The sequence below is a fragment of the Dasypus novemcinctus genome, chromosome 8, assembly GCF_030445035.2.
Source record: "Dasypus novemcinctus isolate mDasNov1 chromosome 8, mDasNov1.1.hap2, whole genome shotgun sequence".
Taxonomy (NCBI): domain Eukaryota; kingdom Metazoa; phylum Chordata; class Mammalia; order Cingulata; family Dasypodidae; genus Dasypus; species Dasypus novemcinctus.
Window position 1 is genome coordinate 5,270,391 of NC_080680.1, and position 20,850 is coordinate 5,291,240.

Sequence of the window (20,850 nt, forward strand, 5' to 3'; positions counted from 1 at the left end):
CTCAAATTAAATAATTTAGAAAGGAAAGCAGAGAGAAAATAATCATCATGGTGGAAAATACTAAACTCTCTCTTCTCTCATTTTAACTCACTCATTTATTTGGCAGGAAAAAATGAGTAAAGATGTCAACTATTTGAACAAATTAAAACAAACTGGAAAGGATGCAAGTTATCTCAAAATAAAACAAATATAAATGTTTATGAGAAACCCATCGAACATCTGCAACAAATTTCAACAAAAAAGGACATAAAATAGGTCTCAATAAGAGCACTAGCGCCATTCAGAAAGATGTCATTCAAAGCATGTTTTCTGACCACATGGCGATAAATTATAAATAATTTAAAAGAATAAAGCTCAAGGAAAATACTATGCATTGGTCAAAGGAAAAAGTCAATGAAAATTAGAAAATACTTAGATTCAATGAACATATTGAAAGTATAGGCTATAAATGGGTCAGTACTTAGAATTTAGTCTTAAATGTAGATATAAAAGTTCACATCCCTTAGCCACAAATTTTAAGTTTGCAGCAAATTCATTTGGTAGCAAAACCTCTCCTAAACTGTTGTGAAACTATCTGTTGCCTTTATTTTCTGACTGAAGGGAAATATTAATTTAGGATACTACCCCAGACCTCATGTCAACCATTCTGTAAGTTTTGATGCTGGACCAAACTCACAGTTTTACTTCTACCCTAATTGAATCACATTTCTAGAAAATAAACTGGCACTATTGAAAGGCAGCAGCAAGTATGACAGAGCTGGAATCACAGTCATGGCTGACATGTGAGTTGCTTACAGCAGCTTCAGTTATGAAAATCTTCATCTGCTCAGTTTCTCCCGCCATCTACTGCCTTACTCACTAGCAGTGCACACAACCCAGCTGACGTGTTCATAACAAGCACGCCCGTGACCAAGCTCACAGCACACGGCAATGACAAGACCAATACAACTGCCTCCTGGCTGGCGACAACTCATCAATGACTCTAGCTACTATAAGATACATCCCCATTTTAGAGATTTTAAGATGGGGGAAAAATGTATATCTTAGAAGCAATATAAGAGAGTATTACATCAAAGTCTGACTAAGGATTAAAATAAGCGTTGTATATGAAACTCTTGCAAATCAAAAGACAGACTAGGGCAGCAGACTTGGCCCAGTGGTTAGGGCATCTGTCTACCACATGGGAGGTCTGCAGTTCAAACCCTGGGCCTCCTTGTCCCTTCTGGAGCTGGCCCATGAGCAGTGCTGATGCGCGCAAGGAGTGCCCTGCCACACAGGGGTGTCCCCCGCATAGGGGAGCCCCACGTACAAGGAGTGTGCCCCGTAAGGAGAGCCGCCCAGCACTAAAGAAAGTGCAGCCTGCCCAGGAATGGCACCACACACACGGAGAGCTGACGCAACAAGATGACGCAACAAAAAGAAACACAGATTCCCATGCCACTGACAACAGAAGTGGACAAAGAAGATGCAGCAAATAGACACAGAGAACAGACAACCGGAGTGGGGGGGAAGGGAGAGAAATAAATAAATAAATAAATCTTAAAAAAAAACAATATGAACAATCATTTAAAAAAAGAAAAAAAAAAGAAAGACTAGGAATATATTCTATAATATGCAGTAGTAAAAACATTACAAATGTATTATAGTGCTACGTCACTGTATGTCCCTAAGTAGTACAGCGAGTACCTTAGTGGGAAGGAGAATGGATGTAGACATTAGGACTGAGGAAAAGGGACTAAAACCCCACAAAAGAGGTGGCTTATGTAGACTGCTGATAAAAGCCTGATAATGAGGGGTATGATTAACTCCAAAGCCTCCAAGAAAGATCCAAAAGAGACTCAACTAAACCTGAAGACAAACCTTTAGCAAATCTGACTCAGAAAGAAGGAAACATCACAAATAAACAACGTCAAGAATGGGGAAAAAACGTCAGAGATGTTGTTTAAAAAAAAAGTCCAGGAAATATTATAAGCCACTTCACACCAATCGTTTTCAAAACGTAAGAAGAGATGGACAATTTAACCAAAAGTAACTCATAAAGAAAACCTGAATAGTTTTAAAAACTCACTGACAGCATTAAATTCACAATGAAAATCTATACTCAACAAAACAACAAAAATACCATAAGTACACTGTTCCAAAGAAAATTTAAGACTAATATACTTTTGATACCAAAACTGGACCAGCTCATGAGTAACAAACTAACCTCGTTTTTTCAAGAGAAAATGATGATAGTTGTTAAAAATCCCAAATATTTAGCAAACCAAAAATCCACCAATCTATAAAAACCAACCCCAAAGTAATGATTAAATAGGATTTATTCTAGAAATGTAAAGGTGATTTAATAATAGAAAAACCTACCAGTGGCTTCTGGTTTAATAAGACAATGAAAAAAACACACAACACAACCAACCAATCAACCAACCAACCACAAACTCTGGTTTCTTCAGAAAGCACACAAAATTCCCTATGCAGTTTAAGGGTCCAGACTTACCACGCCACAGGCAGAGAGATGAGAGTAACAAAATGCTGAAGGACAGGAAAGCAAATGGATAAGCGGTATTTGATAGGTCAAAGAGATCAGAGAGAAAGCCAAGCCAAGAATGGTCCAAAAGCAAGTCCAGAAATGCTTTTGAGTTGAAGACATCAGTTTCCTTTGAAGGTAGGATAGCAGGTGGGGAGAGACTGGCTGGAGCCTTCATAAAAGGCAATTACTCCCTCATAACCCTACCCTATCCTACAGAAAGATGGAAGATGGACTCTCTGGATAAGGCCTATATATATTCAAAGTCCTAAGGAGGGCTACACAATGAAGTATGAGACTTTGAGCCCCCTTCCTCCAACTCAGCTCCCAGAGAGTGGGACATCAGGTTTATCCCCTCCAAGCAGCACACTAGAGGATTCACCTAGAGGATGTTTCACAACTCTGTGAACACACTAAAACCACTTGCTTATATTTTAAAAGATTGAAATTTTACAAAAGAATTGAAAAGTGGGGCACAAACAGATATTTGTACATCAATATCCATAGTAACATTATTCATAATAACCAAATGGTAGACACAACTGAAGTGTCCATCAACAGAGGAATGAATAAATAAAATTCATGGCATCCATAAAATAGAAATTCATTTAGCCAAAAAAAGGAATGAAGTCCTGATGCATGCTGCAACATGATGGACCCTGAAGACATGTTGAGTGAAATAAACCAGACACCAAAGGACAAATATTGTATGGTAACACACATAACTAACAGAATAATTAAGCGCATTTATAGAAACGGAAAGTAAATTGCAGGCTACCAGGGGCTGGAGCAGGGTGGCGATAGAATGTGGAGTTAAGTGTTTAATGACTACATTTTCTGTTTGCGGTGATGAGAAAGTTTTATTAATGGATCATGATGATGGTAACGCAATATTATGACTATAAATACCACTAAATTGTACACATGGAAGTAGTTAAAATGGGAAATTTTGTGTGTATATTTGGTAGCACAATACAGTTTTTTATTTTTTATTTTTTTAAAAAAAGGGGTATGTGAGTTCTCTCTCAATAAAGCTGTTATTTTTAAAAAATGCTTTTTAAGTAAATTCATTAACTTTTGTGACAACTGAATATTTTTAACATTGAAGGAACATTCCATAAACTGAAAACTCTGTTTATCAATATCACAAAAACAGTGTTCAATTTTTTCTTGTAGTTTTTCAGACAATTTACATAATACTGTTGAGAACAATTAAAATATTCTGCATATATGGAAATGGACCGAGTTGATGGTAACACATCATCAGTATAACTAACACTGCTGATTTACAAATGTGACTGTGGCCAAAAGAGGTAGTCTAGGGAGGTTAAAATTAATTGAGAGAAAGCTAGAGGGTAATCTAGGGACTGTATAGCATAATGATTTGGGTGGCAAATGAAGACTGTGGTTAGTTATACAAATAAAAGAATGTTTCTCTATTACAAGGTGTTAAGAATATGGGGATACATGGAAAAATACAACTAAGGTAACTTATAGACTATAGTTAACAGTAACATTGTAATATTTTTGTACCAAAGACTACGATGCTTTATTAATGCTAAAGGTGAAAACATATATATGGAATTTAGTTTTATGAGATGTGAATATGATCACGCATTTTTTGTTCTCCATTTTCTTCATTAATAAGGATACCTTGATCATATCATTTAACCAATCTCTGCTCATTTTTTCATCTTTCAGAACAGAGGAGAAACAAGTGAGTTTGTGTTTAGGATTAAATAAGGTAAGTGTGCCTGGACTTCTTTTTTTTAAGAAGATACCAGGGATTGAGCCCAGGACTTGTACATGGGAAGTGGGTGTTCATCCACCAAGCTACATCTGCTCCCCTAGAAAGGACTTTTTAAAGTAATACTTCCATAATTTGCTAAGCTGAATTTTGCTTTTCTCTGTTTTTTTTTAAGTTGAAATAAAGTAAATATATGTGTGTGTGTATATATATTCTGCATATTGAAAAAAAACCATGAATGGATGCTAAGGATCACCAGATATTGGGAAAGCATTTAAAAGATCAATAAAAACAGATAAAACATTCTACTGTAAATGGTAAAATCAAAACCAATTTTAAGGTGTTTAGGTTTCAAAATATCTGCCTTCCACAGCCCTTTCTCAGGAGTCTAGCTATACTCTACTAACATAATGGAGTAAACCAAGAAATATGATGCAACCAACCAATGAGGGAAACAAAGGGAATTCCCAAGCTATTGGGTCTGGGAAGCGTCCAGGGCCCACCTGTGCAAACAGGTGTTTAGAGCAACCAGTTAAGACTAGCACAGGATGACAGAGGTTCCAGGAAAGATATCTCTGAGAAGAAAACCAAAATGAACCTAACAGCATAAAAATGTCAACACTGAACAGTCTAAGGACCTCATGTTACAAATGAACTCTGGTGGAGAGAGGGCAAGAGCATGGCCGCCGCACGGCCTGGTGTTCTGCCGGGGGGCCAGGCCCACAGGGCCCTAACCCAGCCTGAGGCCACACAGGCTCTGCCTGCCAGAGGAGTGCCTTCTCCTAATGCCCACGGGCCACTGCAGGGCCAGAACCAATGTGCTGGGAGAACAAGTGCGGGTGTGCGGGCTTGGAGCCCACAATTATGGGTAATAACTAACTGGGAAATTAAAAACAAAAAATCAAGAAATAACAGCTGAAATAACCTCCTTAGAAAAGTAGGGGTAAACAGAAGAAAGCTAAGGAAATAGCAATTATCTAGAGAGTGGGAATCTGGGATGAGGCGAAGTGGGGTGGCAGACTGCAGTTTTTTATCATAAAATTTTTAAGTATGCATATGCATCACTGCTTAAAAGAACCTATGTGTATAATCTAACAGAGTAACTGAGATGAGGAAAAAAGTCATAAGATCATCTCAAGGGATACAGGAAAAAATATCTGATATAATTCAATACTCTGATTTTAAAAAAAACAAAATCAAAATCTCCTTAGGAAACTTGGAAGAGAAAGGCCAAACTCCCACAGTTCCATAAATGTTATCTCTTACTAAGGATGAGGTAGAGGACAGGAGGCCATTGACTTATTCGACACTGTCTGTGCAGTACTCTAGACAAGTCAAGAAGCTGAGCAAAGGGAATAAAAAGGGGCTTCTTTTAGGGACTGAATCATGTCCCCACAAGACATATCCAAGTCCTACGCCCCAGTGCTGTGGGTGTCAGCACAATGGACCTCTGAAGATGATCCTGGTTGAGCTGAGGCCACAACGAATGAGGGCAGGCCTCACGCCATTGTTGTCTGGAGTCCTCATAAGGAGATGGACAAGCAGAAGTGAGAGGCGAGAAGAGGGGTCGAAGGAGATGATGGCCATGGGAGGGAGGTGGAGACTGCCACCACCAGAAGGCTACGCGCTTTGGAGAAAACACGGCCTGCTGATGCCTGGACGTTGAGCTTCTAGTCTCAAAAACAGAGACAATAAATGCCCATTGTTTAAGCCAACCAGCCTGCGGTATCTGCCATAGCAGCCCCAGCAAACTAAAGACACTCCTCATGACTGACAGTAACTACTGTAAGGGAGCTAGAGATGCATTTAAGAAAAGATACACAATCAGCGTCAACTTCTGGTTGTGATACTGTACTGTGGTTCTACAAGATGTCACTACTGGGCGAAACTGTGTGAAGGGGATACGGATTCTTATAATTGCCAGGTGAGCCTACGATTCCTTCAAAATAAAAACACAGAGCAAGAAAAGACAGTCTTATTAAGAAATGTATAAAAGTTTACTCTAGGACCTAAAAGACCTAAGTATACAAGTAATATATGTGTACCTGGGTGGTTACACTCTGTGACAGCAAGGTAACAATTCTCTCCAAATCAATCCACAAATTGAATGCATTTCTAATGTAAAAATCCAAGCCCATTTTTGGTCAAATCTGATCAGCTAAACTCTGAGTGAAGAACAGAGTTAAGAAGAGTCACCCCAATTTTGAAGAACAAGGTGGAGGACTTAACTCTAGTCAAGGCTTATTATAAAGCTGCAATATTTACACGATTGAAGTCCTGACACAGGGAGAAACAAATGTACCAACAGAACACACAGAAAAGCCAAAAACAGACCTTTTATAAAGGAACATCATTTAAAAAAGAAAAGAAACTTCCAATCTATAGGTAAAGAATGGACTATTCCACCAACAATGCCCAGTCAACCCGCCATCCTGTGGAAAATAGGTCAATCCAGGCCTCTGGGGCAGGGAAAGAGCTCTTAAGACTTCAAAGGCCTAAACCACAAAATAAAAGACTGGCTTGTTTCAGGAACACGTAAAACTGTTGAAAGACTAAAGATATCTGTGGAAGTGAAGAATACAAGCTTCTCTTAGATCATATCAGAAGCAGCAGAAGGATACACAGGAGAATATCCTGCATCCCATTTTTAAACAAAACAATAAGTATTTTCATGGCTATAGCCATACATGTTAAAAACTTAAATATATGCAAAGGAAAGACACAGTGTCAACTTGAAGATAGTGGCTACCTTGGGTGGGAGATAAGAGGAAGGGACAGAGGGGAAGGGGGCTCTTTAAGCTACCTTTGTAATGTTCTCTTTCTTTAAAAAACAAATTTAAAGTTAAGATAGCAAACTGCTAATGCATGTTAATTCTTGGTGGCAGGTACACACAGCTGTCTGATATTTTATATATACTTAAAATATTTCTTAATTTAAAAATAAGCACATACAATAAAGCAAATAATCAAGAAAAGAACTAAAAATCAAAATATATCAGATACTGAGAGCCAGGAGGGAGACAGCATAAGTGAGTCAAAGTTTCGAAACTCATACTGTAGGAACAGGTGCTCAATCAAGAAACAGCAGTTTCAGCATGCTATTAATATCTGGAGTTAGGAGAGTAACCTCTGAGTGATCTAAAATCAGAAACTAATCCAGCGGGAAAAAGGAGTCTGTTGCACTTTATTTTAAGCACACTATTTTACTTGTATTACTTTGGAAAAAAGCTTTTTTAAAAAAATGCAAACTTTAATGCAAATAGAAGACAAAAAAAAATGCCCATCCTATCTCTAAAAGAAATGTGTACATTGTGAACTAAAGCAGTTTCCAACTTCCAGAAATTTCTAAATGTTTTATTTCAGTTAAAAAGGAAAATTACATATAAATCACCATTTACTTTGGTGAATATACCCACAGGAAACCAAATACAAGCCCCCTGAGTAGCAAAACTGATTTACCCTGAAATGATGTTGTAGTTGAGAGCAGGGTAGTCTTTTGAGACAGGAGCAACAAGACGCTCTGGTTGCCATTCTTCAATCAATTCTTCTTTTTCCTACCGGAGAAAAGGAGTAAAAATAAAGCATAGCACTAGGCACTTTCTATCAGCTCCAGCACACATCTAAACTGTTTGCTGTGATGGAACCGCCATAAGCAATACACTACTGGAAATACTATGTCTAGCCATTGTGTCTAGTAATGAAAAGCAATATTGAGTTGTGTGCACTTAACAGCCTAGCCTCTTTCTTTATAACAAGCTAAAGACGGTTTTTCCACACACAGATTGGTGGATGACTTGAAAATTTAAGAAAATTTATCTATTGCAGGACGTTTTAATGTGGGAAGTAAGAAGTATAACTGCTACTGATAATAAAACAAAAAGAAAATCTAAAACACTGCAGGTGAGAAGCGTGGCTTCAGGTCAGTAAGCTCCGCCTCTAATCTTAGAATGTACAAGTATACCACCCCCTCGGTTCTTAGGGAAGTGACTTTTATGTGAAAAGATAAACTAGATCACAAAGAAGTATCTGTTTAAGCCATCAGGTTATACAGTCCAGAAGTAGCTGAAATATAGAAAAAGGCTCTTTTAGAACAATTACTGTAATGAGATTCAGTTGCTTTGAAATTTCTCATGAAAAAACAGTTGCTTTACCTCTTCATGCATTACCAGCATCTTGACTACCTTGAGTTTCTTAACCTTAAATAAATCAGAAAAAAGTTAATGTAGTCTTTATGCATAGCACAAGATGAAGCACCTAAATTAACATGAGAGCTGCAGCAATTTTTGCCTTCCAGACATGATCACTCCTTATAGTTCTTTTTTATTTAATTCTTTTCTTAAATGCTTATGTGAATTTTTCTCCTGATAGACTCTTCTGGGGCAGGACCAAAAACATATTCACCTGATGCTCACGTACTCAAAAATGTTTGCTGAATAAATCAACCAATAAAATCCTCATCTTTTTCTACCATAACTCCATGGAAGAAACCCAGCAGTTGAAACAAGCCAGGCATATAAATAATATATACTCTTTACTAGCAACCATCAAGAGAGATGGTAAAATCAACTCAAGATCTGTTGGTATTCCAGAAACTCTGAAGATAGAAAACTAAGACAGCATTTCTTCTTCTAAGCTACTGAAAAGTTAAGCTTTAAAAACACAGGCAGTTTTTCCTTCCATAGTTTTTAGGGTAAGATGCCCGTGATTACTGAATCTTGCTCTAGCTAGATTTCACTCTCAAAATATTATCCTAAAACTATGTTTAGGTATCATTCCTTTAAAAGGTACATATGTAAAGACTGATATGTTTAAGAGTATTAGGAATGACTGATCACTTAAGAAGTTGGGCTAGGGATCTGTTTTAGGGCAAAAAAACCATTCACAATGAATTTGTAAAAAATAGTGAAGGGAAAAAAGTATAGACAGGGTTTCTAGCCTATGGTCAAATATGACTACAATGTGATCAAGAGAGTGTTCCACGGCGGTGGAACACAAACGGTATTTGTGGAAAAAAAAAAAAAACACCCCAAACCCCTCCCCCCCCAAAAAAAAACTGCCCCAAAAATCTGTGATCAAGTTTAATAAGCATCCCTCCAAACTGTGCTCAGAGATCCAAATGTCCACTGGCATATTAAACTTTATAAAGAATCTTGCAATAAAACATCCATTGAACTTTGTTTTACTCAGGTTTCCAAAGTTTACTTGCCCTAAGAGCCATTTTGCTGCATAATTACTATTAACAGTTCCCAAGGGAGTAAAGCTTAATGTAAATCAATGGCTATGGTCAATGAAAGCATGAAAGCAATGAACACACTGATGTGATAATTCCCTGCCACTTATGAAAGCTCCAGGAAGTGAAGAAAGCCCCAGTATTCCATCTTTGTCCCATGCTCAGTGCTGCCTTGTGTTCCAAAGTTTGAGAGATTTTTGTGGGAAAATATCTCTTGCAGTCCCTCTCTCCCTAAGGATTCTGGCACAAGGCTACAGGAACAGGACAGGGAAACAATCTGAGCGACAGACACTGCACTGAGGTCAAAAGTCCTCTTTCCCCATGATGCCTGTGGCAGTTCCTGCACAGGACTAAACGTTCCTGATCTGAGTGAGGATAGCCTTCTTTGCCATCCTAATGGACTCCAAGCAGACAGTCCACAGAGCCTCCAGCAGTCAGTCCAGCTTGGGTTCAAACTGGGCCCGACTATACAGAACAAATCAAAACTTGATTTGGTGTGGCGCTGGAGAAGAATTCTTTCCAACCCCATATCTCCTTTATTAACACCACAGGGAAAATGTTCCCTTAAAAGCTGTGCTTTTCCTGAGTACTTCATGTACTCTTTCTTGCATATTGACATTGCACATTTAATAGTTACTCCACCTTCCAGCCACCATTAATCATAAGGTTGCTGTCTACCCCATACCATGGTATTTCTCTGTGGATTTACTGTACTTTGCCTACCCTGATATTTCATTCCCCTCGATTTCCTCACTCTACATACAACATTTTAACCCGCTGAGCCACAACAAATTGGAAACACATAACAACTACAGCCATATACCAAATAAAATAGAGACTTAATTTCTTACCTTGAGTGTAAGATCAGATCGTTCTTGTAATTTGTAAGTTTTAGAGAAAAGAAGTCTGATTATCCAGAGTATTAGAATTCCTTCCAAAATAAGATGGTAAGCAGGAGCCTGAGAGTCAAAAACAAAATAAAAACAATACAACAAATCAAAATCAAAAGATAAGTAATGAGTTCAACCCTTTCAAAACCAGAAGATAAACCTCAGGGTGACTTCATAGACTGCTTCCCACTATCTTCTACCTATTAATTCTGAGTTTATTTTCATTACTCCTTTCTTTTTATTATATGTAATTCTTTTCCCACTTCCAACAGTAGGTAAAATTTCTCCTACACATGAAAAACCTCAAATAATGCAGTTTCAAAACCTCTTTGGGAATAAAAAAAATTTCACATCATACTGGTGTAAGGTGACTGGAAAAAAATTTCATGCCATCATACTAGTGTAAGATGACTGGAAAAAACATTTCACAGCTTAACAAGTCTTCTACCATCCTCATCTACCCATGGATGAGCTATTTTGGAGACAATTAAAAAAATTTAAATTTACTGAAGTATATAATTCATATATGAATATACATAAACAATAAGTACAGAGTAAAAGTTGTGAACTTACAAAACAAACAAGAATTAACATCATACAGGGCTCCCATACCTCACCCAATGACACATACCTTGCATTGTCGTGTAACCGGGTAACAAATTATGAAAGAGCATTGTCAAACTATTACCTCTAATTATAGTACATCTCCTACATTTGATGCATTTTCCCCCAACCTACATTATTTTTTTCATTATTCATAAACCACATAACTTATCTAAAGCATAAAAATCAATGGCATTAGGTATAATCACTGAGTTGTGCATTCATATCACTTCAATCAATATTAGAGCATCTTCATTATTCAAAAAAAGAAAAAACAAAAAGCAACCCCACTATCATATCCATATGTTGGCGCTACTAATTATAAATCCTATGGTGTACTTTCACCATTTCTATTCATTTCAGGACATTACAAACAACTTTTTACCAACTCTGCAGATTAACCCTCAGCTTTCCATTCTCTAATGACACTCTTTTCTCTGATAACTTACTTTTTAGCAAATACCTCCACAAAGTCATACAATGTGTGTCCTTTTGTGCCTGGCTTGCTTCCCATAACATAACATCCTCCAGGTTCATCCATGTTGTCATATGCTTCACGACTTCATTTCTTCTCACAGCTGAATAATCCATCATGTGTCTATACCACAGTTTATCTGTCAGTCGATGGATGCCTGGGATGTTTCCATCCTTCGGCAATTGTGAATAATGTTGCTATGAATATCAGTGTGCAGATGTCTATTTGTGTCACTGCTTTCCTTTCTTCTGGGTATATAACTAGTAGCGGTATTGCTGGGTCACGTGATAGATCTATATCTAACTTCCTTAGGAACTAACAGACTTCCACAGTGGCTGTACCATTCTACATTCCCACCAACAGCAAATAAGCATGTCATTTTCTGTTTTTTTAATAGTGGTCATTCTAGTACGTGTGAAATATCTCATTGCTGCTTTGATTTTGCATTTCTCTAACAGACAGTGATGTTGAACATTTTTTCATGTGTTTTTCATCATTGGTATTCTTCTTTAGAAAATGCCCATTTTTAAAATCAGGTCATCTTCTTTTTATTTGAGTGGTGTAGGATCTCTTTATATATCATGAATATTAAACCTCTGTCAGGTGTGTGAATTCCAATTATTTTCTCCCATGAGTAAGCTCCTTTCCATCTTTTTCACAAAGTCCTTTGAGATGAACAAGTGTTTCACTTTGAGGCGGTCCCATTTATTTTTCTTCTGCTGCCCGTGCTTTGGCTATAAGGATTAAGAGACCCCTATCCACTACAAGGTCTTATAGATGCTTCCCTATATTACCTTCTAGAGTTTTATGGTACTGGCTTTTATGTTTAGGAATATGATCCATTTTGAGTTGATTCTTGTATAGTGAGTGAGATAGGGTCCTCCTTCTTTGTTTTGGCTACGTATATCCAGTTTTCACAGCACCATTTGTTGAAAAGGCAGTTTTGTCCCATTAACATGGTATAGCAGCTTGGCATTGTTTAAGAATTCCAAAAAGAGTTATTGAATGTTTGTCAACTTGTCTGTCAGAGGTATCACTTTTAATTGATTAAATTATGATTAGGACTTTGATTGGGCCATGTTAGTAAGGTGTTGAGTCCCTACCCATTGGTGGGGTGGGGGGAAAAGACATGGCAAAAGACAGAGTTAAGAGTTTTGAGCTGGAGCCTGGGAAATGAATACACAGAAGAACACAGGGGAATAGAGACAGCTCCTTGGACATGGCAGAAGCCCTGGTGAGAGAGACAGAGCCATTCGCTGTACAGTCTACAGCTGGCCTTGTGGAGAAAGCACAGCAGCCAAGCCCAGAGAGAAACAAGAGCCCTGGGAAGAGAGGAAGTCAGGAAGCCTGAACTCTTGGCAGCCATCGGCAGTCATCTTGTCCCAACACATGGAAATAGACTTTGGTGACGGAATAATTTAGGCTTTATGGCCTGTTAACTGTAAGCTCCTACCCCAAATAAATACCCCTTATAAAAGCCAACAGATTTCTGGTATTTTCCATCAGTATCCCTTTGGCTGACTAACACACAATGACTTGACAGCTCTGTCAAAAACCAGCAGGTCACAGAGGCAAGGATTTATTTCTAGACTCTCACTTCTACTCCACTTACCAATGTGTCAATCTTTATGCCAATTCAATTATGTTTCGACCACCATAGCTCTGTAATGTTTCAAAGTCAGGCAGTCAAAGTTCCCCAACTTTGGTCTTCTTTTTTAGAATGCTTTTGGCTTTTTTGGTACACTTTCCCTTCCAAATAAATTTGGTAATTTCTTTTTCTATTTCTGTAAAGCCAATTGTTGGAATTTTGATCAGTATGGCACTGAATCTATAAATCAGCTTGGGTAGATTTGACATCCTTACATTTAGTCTTCCAATCCATGAACACAGAATGTCTTTCCATTTGTTTAGGTCTTCTTTTTTTCATGTCTAATTGCTCTAGTTAGAACTTCTAGCACAATATTGAATAATAGTGGTGACAGTGGGCATACTTGCCATATTCCCAATCTTAGAGAGAAAGCTTTCAACCTTTCCCCACTGAGTACAATGTTTGCTGTGAGTTTTTCATAGGGGAGTTTTCCTTGTATCCCTATCTTTCGAAGTGTTTTTACCAAGAAAGGATGCTGGATTTTGTGGAATGCCTTTTCTGCCTCAATCGAGATGATCACATATTTTTTCCCCTTCAATTTGTTAATGTGGTGTATTACATTAATTGATTTTCTTATGTTCCATCCATGCAAAGCAAGAATAAATCCCACTCGGTCATGGTGTATAATTCTTTTGATATGCTGTTGGAGTCTATTTGCAAGTATTCTGTTGAGAATTTTTGCACCCACGTTCATTAGAGAGACTGGTCGACAATTTCCTTCTAGTATCTTTATCTGGCTTTGGTATTAGGGTGATACTGACTTCATAATATGTGTTGGGTAATTCTCCCTCCTCTTCAAATTTTTGGAAGAGTTTAAACAGGACTGATGTTAATTCTTCCCGAAATGCTTGGTAGAATTCACCTGTGAAGCTATCTGGTCCTTCACGGGAGATTTTTGATGGCTGAATCAATCTCTTTAAATGAGACTGGTTTGCTAAGTTCTTGTATTTCTTGTAGAGTCAAAGTAGGCTGTTTGGGCATTTCTAGGAATTTACCCATTTCATCTAATTTGCCTAGTTGGCATACCGTTTCTCATAACATCCTCTTATGATCCTTTTTGTTTCTGGGGGTCAGTCATGACTTCCCCCTTTTCGTTTCTGATTTTATTTACTTGCCTCTTCTCTTTTTTCTGATAGTCTAGTCAAGGGTTTGTCATTTTTATTGATCTTCACTGAGAACAAGCTTTCTTGATTTTTCTCTTTTTGGTTCTCCATTTCATTTATTTCTGCTCTAAGCTTTATTATTTCTTTCTTTCTGCTTTTATCAGGATTGGTTTGCTGTTCCTTTTCTAATTACTTCAGGTGTTTAGTTAGGTCTTTGATTTAAGCTCTTTCATTTTTTTTCATAGAGGCATTTAGGGCTAGAAAGTTCCCTCTCAACACTGCATTTGCTGTATCCCATAAGTTTTGATAAGTTACGTTCTCATTTTAATTCATCTCAATATAGTTACTAATTTCATCTACAATTTCTCCTCTGATCCACTGTTTAGGAGTGTGTCATTTGGCCTCTAGACATTTGCAAATTTTTCCCTTTCCCATGTTATTAACTTCCAGTTTCATTCCATTATGATCTGAGGAGATGCTTTGTATAATTTCAACCTTTTTATATTTATTAAGACCTGCCTTGTGACCTAACACATGGTCTATCCTGGAGAAAGATCTGTGAGCACTTGAAAAGAATGCATAACCTTTTCATTTCAGGTAAAATGTTCATACGTCTGTATATGTCTGCCCGGTTCAGCCCATTGATCATATTGTTCAAGTTCTCTGTTTCCTTGTTCATCTTCTGTCTAGTTCTATCTATTGAAATGAGTGGCATGTTGAAGTCTCCACTTATTATGGTAGAGGCATCTATTTCTCCTTTCAGTTTTGCCAGAGTTTGCCTCGTATATTTTGGAGCACCCTAGTTAGGTGCATAGATATTTATGACTGTTTCTCCTTCCTGGTAGACTGTCCCTTTTATTAACATATAGTGGCCTTCTGCATCTCTTAACACTTGTTTGCATTTGAAGTCTGTTTTGTCTGACACCAGTATAGCCACCCATGCTCCCTTTTGGTTACTATTTGCATGGAGTTATCTTTTTCCAACCATTCACTTTCATTCTGTTTGCATCCTTGCATCTCAGGTGAATCTACAGACAGCAAATGGCTTGTGTTTTCTTATTCATTCTTTCAGCATATATCTTTTGACTGAGGGGTTTAATCCATTAACATTCAATGTTACTACTGTAAAGGAATTACTTCAGTCATTTCATTCTTCAGCTTAAACCATCTTTTTACAATTTTTGGTTACCCTTTCTGATATTCCTCACTTCCACACTTTCCTCCAAGCCTCTCTCTTCTCTTTTCTTTTCTAGCTGCAGAACTCCCTTCAGTGTTTCCTGCAAAGTTGGATTCTTATTTATGAACTCTTTTAGTTTCTGTTTATCTGTGAATATTTTAACATCACTGTCTTATTTGAGAGACAGTTTTGCCAGATAAAGAATTCTTGGCTGGCAGTTTTTCTCTTTCAGTACCTTAATTATATCATACCACCGTCTCCTCAACTCCATGGTTTCTGAAGAGAAATCTGCACTTTTTTGACATCTGTTGTATGTCATGTTGCTCTTTTCCCTTGCTGCTTTCAGAATTTTCTATCTTTGGCATTCTGCATATTATGTGTCTTGGGGTATGTGTATTTGGATTTATTCTAATTGGAGTATGGTGTGCTTCCTGGCCACATATATTCATATCTTTCATGAGAGTTGGGAAATTTTTGGCCATTATTTCTCCAAATATTCTTTCTGTCCCTTTCTCCTTCTCTTCTCCTTCTGGAACTCCCATAACATGTATGTTGGTGGACTTCAACTCCTTGAGCCCCTGCTCAATTTTTCCATTCTTTTCACACTCTGTTCTTGCTCTTCAATTTTAGTTCTTCTTTCCTCTATGTCACTGATTCTTTCTTTCATTTGAACCTACCCAGAAGATAGAGGGGCAAAGGGAAGGAGTCTCAGCTGCCTGAAAAATCCTTTGAGTAGAGCTACAAAAGCATTGGGCACCTATTCCCCCACCTACGGAGCAAACAGCAGGCTGAGGACTGAGCGGGTTGCAGGGGTCCTCTGCCCCAAGAAACAGGAGAGGAAGGGATACAGCCTACAGCAAATTCGCATTTTGGCCAGTGAATTTGGTCTGCTGCATTGGAGGGGGGTCTCACACTTCCAGTCTGGGTGGGGATACAACTTTGCACTGAGAGCCAGCAGGAAGCTAAAGATAATTTATCTTCTCACACACCCTCCCTACTGTCCTGGGTTGGTTGCTGAGGAAGCAGAGAGTGGGAGGGTGCCCATGGCCAAAGAGAACAGCTTCAGAGAAGGTTTGTATGTGAGGCTCGGCTGGCACTGGGTCACTGCTTCTGCTCCGCCCACTCGCCTGAGGAGTTACTATGAATGCATTTCCCTTTAGCACCTAGGGCCTTAGCTAAGATATCTGCCAAAGAGCCCCATTTGCTGGCAGATAAGAAAAGTACACAAAATGGGAAAAATAATAAATGGATGAGGGAAGCAGGTGCTTTTACTGGCACCCTCTTCAAGGTTCTTGGAAACTGGCCTGCACCCCATTACTGGATCCTTAGCCCTGTTTTGAACAGTTCAAGGGCGATTCTAAATATATAGAACAAGTTGATTCAAGAATCAAAGAACATGCTAGCACACTGATACTTAACAGTAAATCCCTAGGGAAGAGAGAGAAACTCAACATCAGGGTGAACTTGGCACCAGAATCAGATGCCTAGACATCAGCAAAAAATTACAAGCTATACACCTTCATTCCCCTGGTTTCTTGAGCCTCAGAGCAGCCCTCCCAGTCTCCATCTGCCCTCTAGCTATTTTTTTTCTGGGAGAGAAGTGATGCCCCTGCCTCTCTTCCTGAAGTCTCAGAAACCAATTCTTAAAGAGTTCTGTGCATACTACTGAGTTTTCTGTATAACGGATATGCCTCTTTATCTCTTCTTGGATCATGGTAGAGGAAAAAAAAAAACACTTTATAATTGCTTAAAGGAGTAGGAGTTCTCTTTTCTACCATAGTTCCCCCAAAGTAGGTAGTGTTCTCCACATCAAAGGCATAAAGGAACCTCAATGAAATTATCCATCTCAAGTCTTCTTTCCAACTACAAGTTTCCAAGATTTTTAAAAGCCAGGCTGACTTTTATGTTTTCTATAACTAAACACAGTAAGTATACATGAAAGATACGAGATGCAGTAGGGGGTACTCTACAATAGGTTGTCAATGAAAAAATCACTTAAAAGATAGCATTTAGAAATTTAAACCCAAATTATTTTCAAACATTGGACAAAAAGAAAGTTAGGATGATTCACCAGCTTTTAAAAAAAAATTTGGAGTTTGGAGTCTTAGAAAAACTACTGACAAATTTCTACACAAATTTTTATATGTCAAAGCGCAAGTAACTTTAAAATAGGTACATACATTACATACACATACATAAACACACACACAAAAGAAACACTGCTGATAATTTTTCAGGTACATTGTTTTGTGTATTCAAGACTTCTCAAATTCTACAATCCAAGTACATAAAAACTGGAGCAAATCAGAAATCTCTTTTTAAGATGATCTTTAAAGTTTGGCTGATTCCCACTTGAACTGAAATTTACTTAGGCATAAGTATTTTTCTCCCTCAACAACGGGATTCTAGCAGGCAAAGACCTGATGAAGTCACTTAAACTTCCCACTCCACAAAGAAATAATCCAAAGAAAAGCTTAGAGAAACTTCTCCAGTGAGTTAGTAACTATCACAAATGCCCCTCTTTTTTTCTCCAGAGGTAATGTTAGATTCAGGAAGACTTTGCCCAGGCCTCATGTGATTCATTTCAGCATATCCAAAGTTACATGGTCAAATGCAATCTTCAAAAAGTGAGCAAAAACATGTAACGGAAAACCATCTATTTCTACCAAAAAATCATTCATTTTTGGGGGCACTTATCATTAAAATTAACGTAGCATTGGACTTCACTTTAACAACATATGGGGATAAGGGAGGTCCACATATGCTCTCTCAACCGTTTTTCATTGAATAATTTCTGTTTATGTCTTGCAATGGAGGACATCATCATTAACCCTGCTAGTAAACAGCAATATTAAGTTTCAAAAAAAATTATCAAAAGAAAAGTGAAATTCATTTTAAATGAATGGAAGCTCTATAAACACCGGGACTTTTGCATGTTTGCTCACTGCAGTATCCTTAACATCTACATCCGTGCTGTTCAATACCGCAGCCACTAGTCACACGTGGGTATTTAAATTTAAAGTAAATACAAAATTCAGTTCCTTAGTTACACTTGCCACATTTCAAGTGCCTAATGGCCAGTGTGCTAAATAGCTATGGTAATGAATAGCTCAGATAAAGGATTATCACAGCAAGTTCTCTTGGACAGTCCTGGTAGTCACAGCCCAGCACAAAACAGGACCTCAGTCAATATTTGTTAAATGAATGAGCATTCTCTAAGACTGACTTTTAGATTTCATATTATCTTAAATACTTGAAGTAGCTAGCCTTTCAAAAAACTGTTAATTACTCCACTTTTAAAATCTACGAAAATAACTGCGTCTTTATAAGATAGGGAACGGGAAGTATATGGAAGAAGAACAAACTGTCTCGTATTCGCAAACCCTAAAACATTCTGCTTCTTTTCTAACTCCCCTCCCCTACAAAAACAAATCCCAATTTTTAAAATTCTTTCCTCTATTAACTACTCGACAGTTCTAAGGACCTATACCATTTGACCAACAGTCTCAACTCTGGTTACTGGGCACCAGCCTCTCTTGCGCCCACAGGACCGGGCAGGACTAACGCTCGCCAGAACTCAAATCGAGACGCTGAGTCCGGGTACCCGCCATCTTGGGACGTCTACCCCAGCACCCCGCCGCTGGGACTGTGAGCGCCCGGAGCCCTGCCAACGAGTGCGGCCGTGAGCGAGCAGCCCTACGGAAGGCTCAGACCACAAAACCACCGCACCCTCCCCAAAACCCAGCGGGGTCGTGGGCCGCGAGGAGCGCAGTTCACCTCGTAGAGCGCCTGCACCTTCTCCACGAGCACCTACCGCTCCGTGGTGGTCGCCATATCACCACAGGGGACTTTCTTCCGGAAGGTGGGTCGCTACGTCCAGTCCTGCGAGGCGCAGCCCAGTGACGTCTCTGCGCCTTCGGGGGCGGGGCGGCCAGGCACTTGGCCCCGCCTCCTTGCGCTTGCTCTCTGTGCATACAAAGGGCTGCGTCGCCCCGTACGCATCTTCAAGTTTGCGCAGTGAGCGCCGGCGAGCCCTGGGCTGGGAGCCTCCTGACGCTTTACGGGATTAGTGTAGACCCCCAGCGTGGGGGAACCTTGGGAGGGCGGTCAGGGTGAGGCTGGAAGGAGCGAGTGAATTTCGTTAACTTTTAGTTACCACGTGGTCATTAGGGTCCAGGCCCCGTTGGACTCCCGGATGGAGAGAGAATTGTAAATTGTCCTTGCCCTCCGCGGTTACCGTGGATGCTGGGACTGTTCATCGCAAACCCACTCTTGTTTTATATGAGTGAGCCAAGAATGCATTGTCATTTAAAAAATAAAGAAATGTGTACAAAAATAGCCAACTTTTGTATAGCACTGTCAGTGTAGTCTAAGGCTTTTTTATAGTTATGAAATCCTTTAGCAGTTTAATGTGGAACCTTCTAGAGCCTGCCTATATATATGCAAACAGTATGCCTGTGTGCACGCACTGCTTGGATCGGAGTTCTTAAGGAACGTTTGGGTCATGGAAACAACATTGTTCTACAAGTTGCTTTTTTCGTTTATTTTCTTACAGGTTTTTGTGTGTACGAATCTTGAAGTAATTTTAATGACTCTGAAGACTACTTCTTGGAATAAATTGTTATACATAATTCTTGTTCCACTTTGTTTCAACATTTCCCTCTGAAGAACGCTTCAATTATTTCCACTTTTACCCGTATTACAAACAATGCTGCTGAAAACACTTGATGCGATAATATCTTTCTTTGTGCCTTGGAGTATTTCCTGCTGGTTTCCTTAAAGTGGAATTTTAGAGTATGCATATTATGAATTTTTATAAAAACTGTCATACAGCTCTACAAAATGAGGCAATTAAAATGTACATATGGGGAAACGGACTTGGCCCAAGGGTTAAGGCATCCATCTACCACATGGGGGGTCCACGGTTCAATCCCCGGGCCGCCTTGATCCATGTGGAGCTGGCCCATGCGCAGTGCTGATGCACGCAAGGAGTACCCTGCCACGCAGGGGTGTCCCCCGCGTAGGGGAGCTCCATGCGCAAGGAGTGCACCCGTAAGGAGAGCCTCCCAGCACGAAAGAAAGTGCAGCCAGCCCGAGAATGGTGCCACCCACACTTCCGGTGCGGCTGAGGACAACAGAAGCAGACAAAGAAACAAGACGCAGCAAATAGACACAGAGAACAGACAACGGGGGGGGGGGGGGGGGGGGGGGATTAAATAAATAAATAATCTTTAAAAAAATAAAAAATAAAAAAAATAAAATGTACATACGTTTATTCACACTGTAGCCAATGATGTGTAGTATCGTTCTTTTTTTTTTTTACCAGTTTAATGGAGAGGAAATGACACAATACTGAGCTTTATTTTCCATGTTTCTGATTGCTCATGAGGTTGAGCAACTTCTTACCTTTATTATCACCTGTAGTTCTTCAATATGAATATGACTCACCAATT

The 20,850-nt window shown here is 39.0% G+C and overlaps 1 protein-coding gene across 6 annotated transcripts in view; it reads right to left on the bottom strand.

Annotated features, from left to right (window-relative positions):
• Nucleotides 1-19,282, bottom strand: part of LOC139439474 (serine palmitoyltransferase 1-like) — a 190,518-nt gene extending 171,236 nt beyond the window's left edge. For 5 of the 6 annotated variants that reach the window (XR_011649327.1, XR_011649326.1, XR_011649325.1 and 2 more), the window contains exons 1-4: nucleotides 19,175-19,267; nucleotides 10,353-10,460; nucleotides 8,423-8,467; nucleotides 7,731-7,825 (exon numbers count right to left, since the gene is read on the bottom strand). Coding sequence is in view for 3 of the 6 variants with exons in the window: in XM_071216570.1 (XP_071072671.1) it covers nucleotides 7,731-7,825; nucleotides 8,423-8,443 (116 nt within the window). In the remaining 3 variants the exon portion in view is untranslated. Of the gene's footprint in view, nucleotides 1-7,730; nucleotides 7,826-8,422; nucleotides 8,468-10,352; nucleotides 10,461-19,174 lie in introns of all 6 variants that reach the window. The other variant, XM_071216566.1, reaches the window with a different exon arrangement.
• Nucleotides 19,283-20,850: the final 1,568 nt, after the last annotated feature.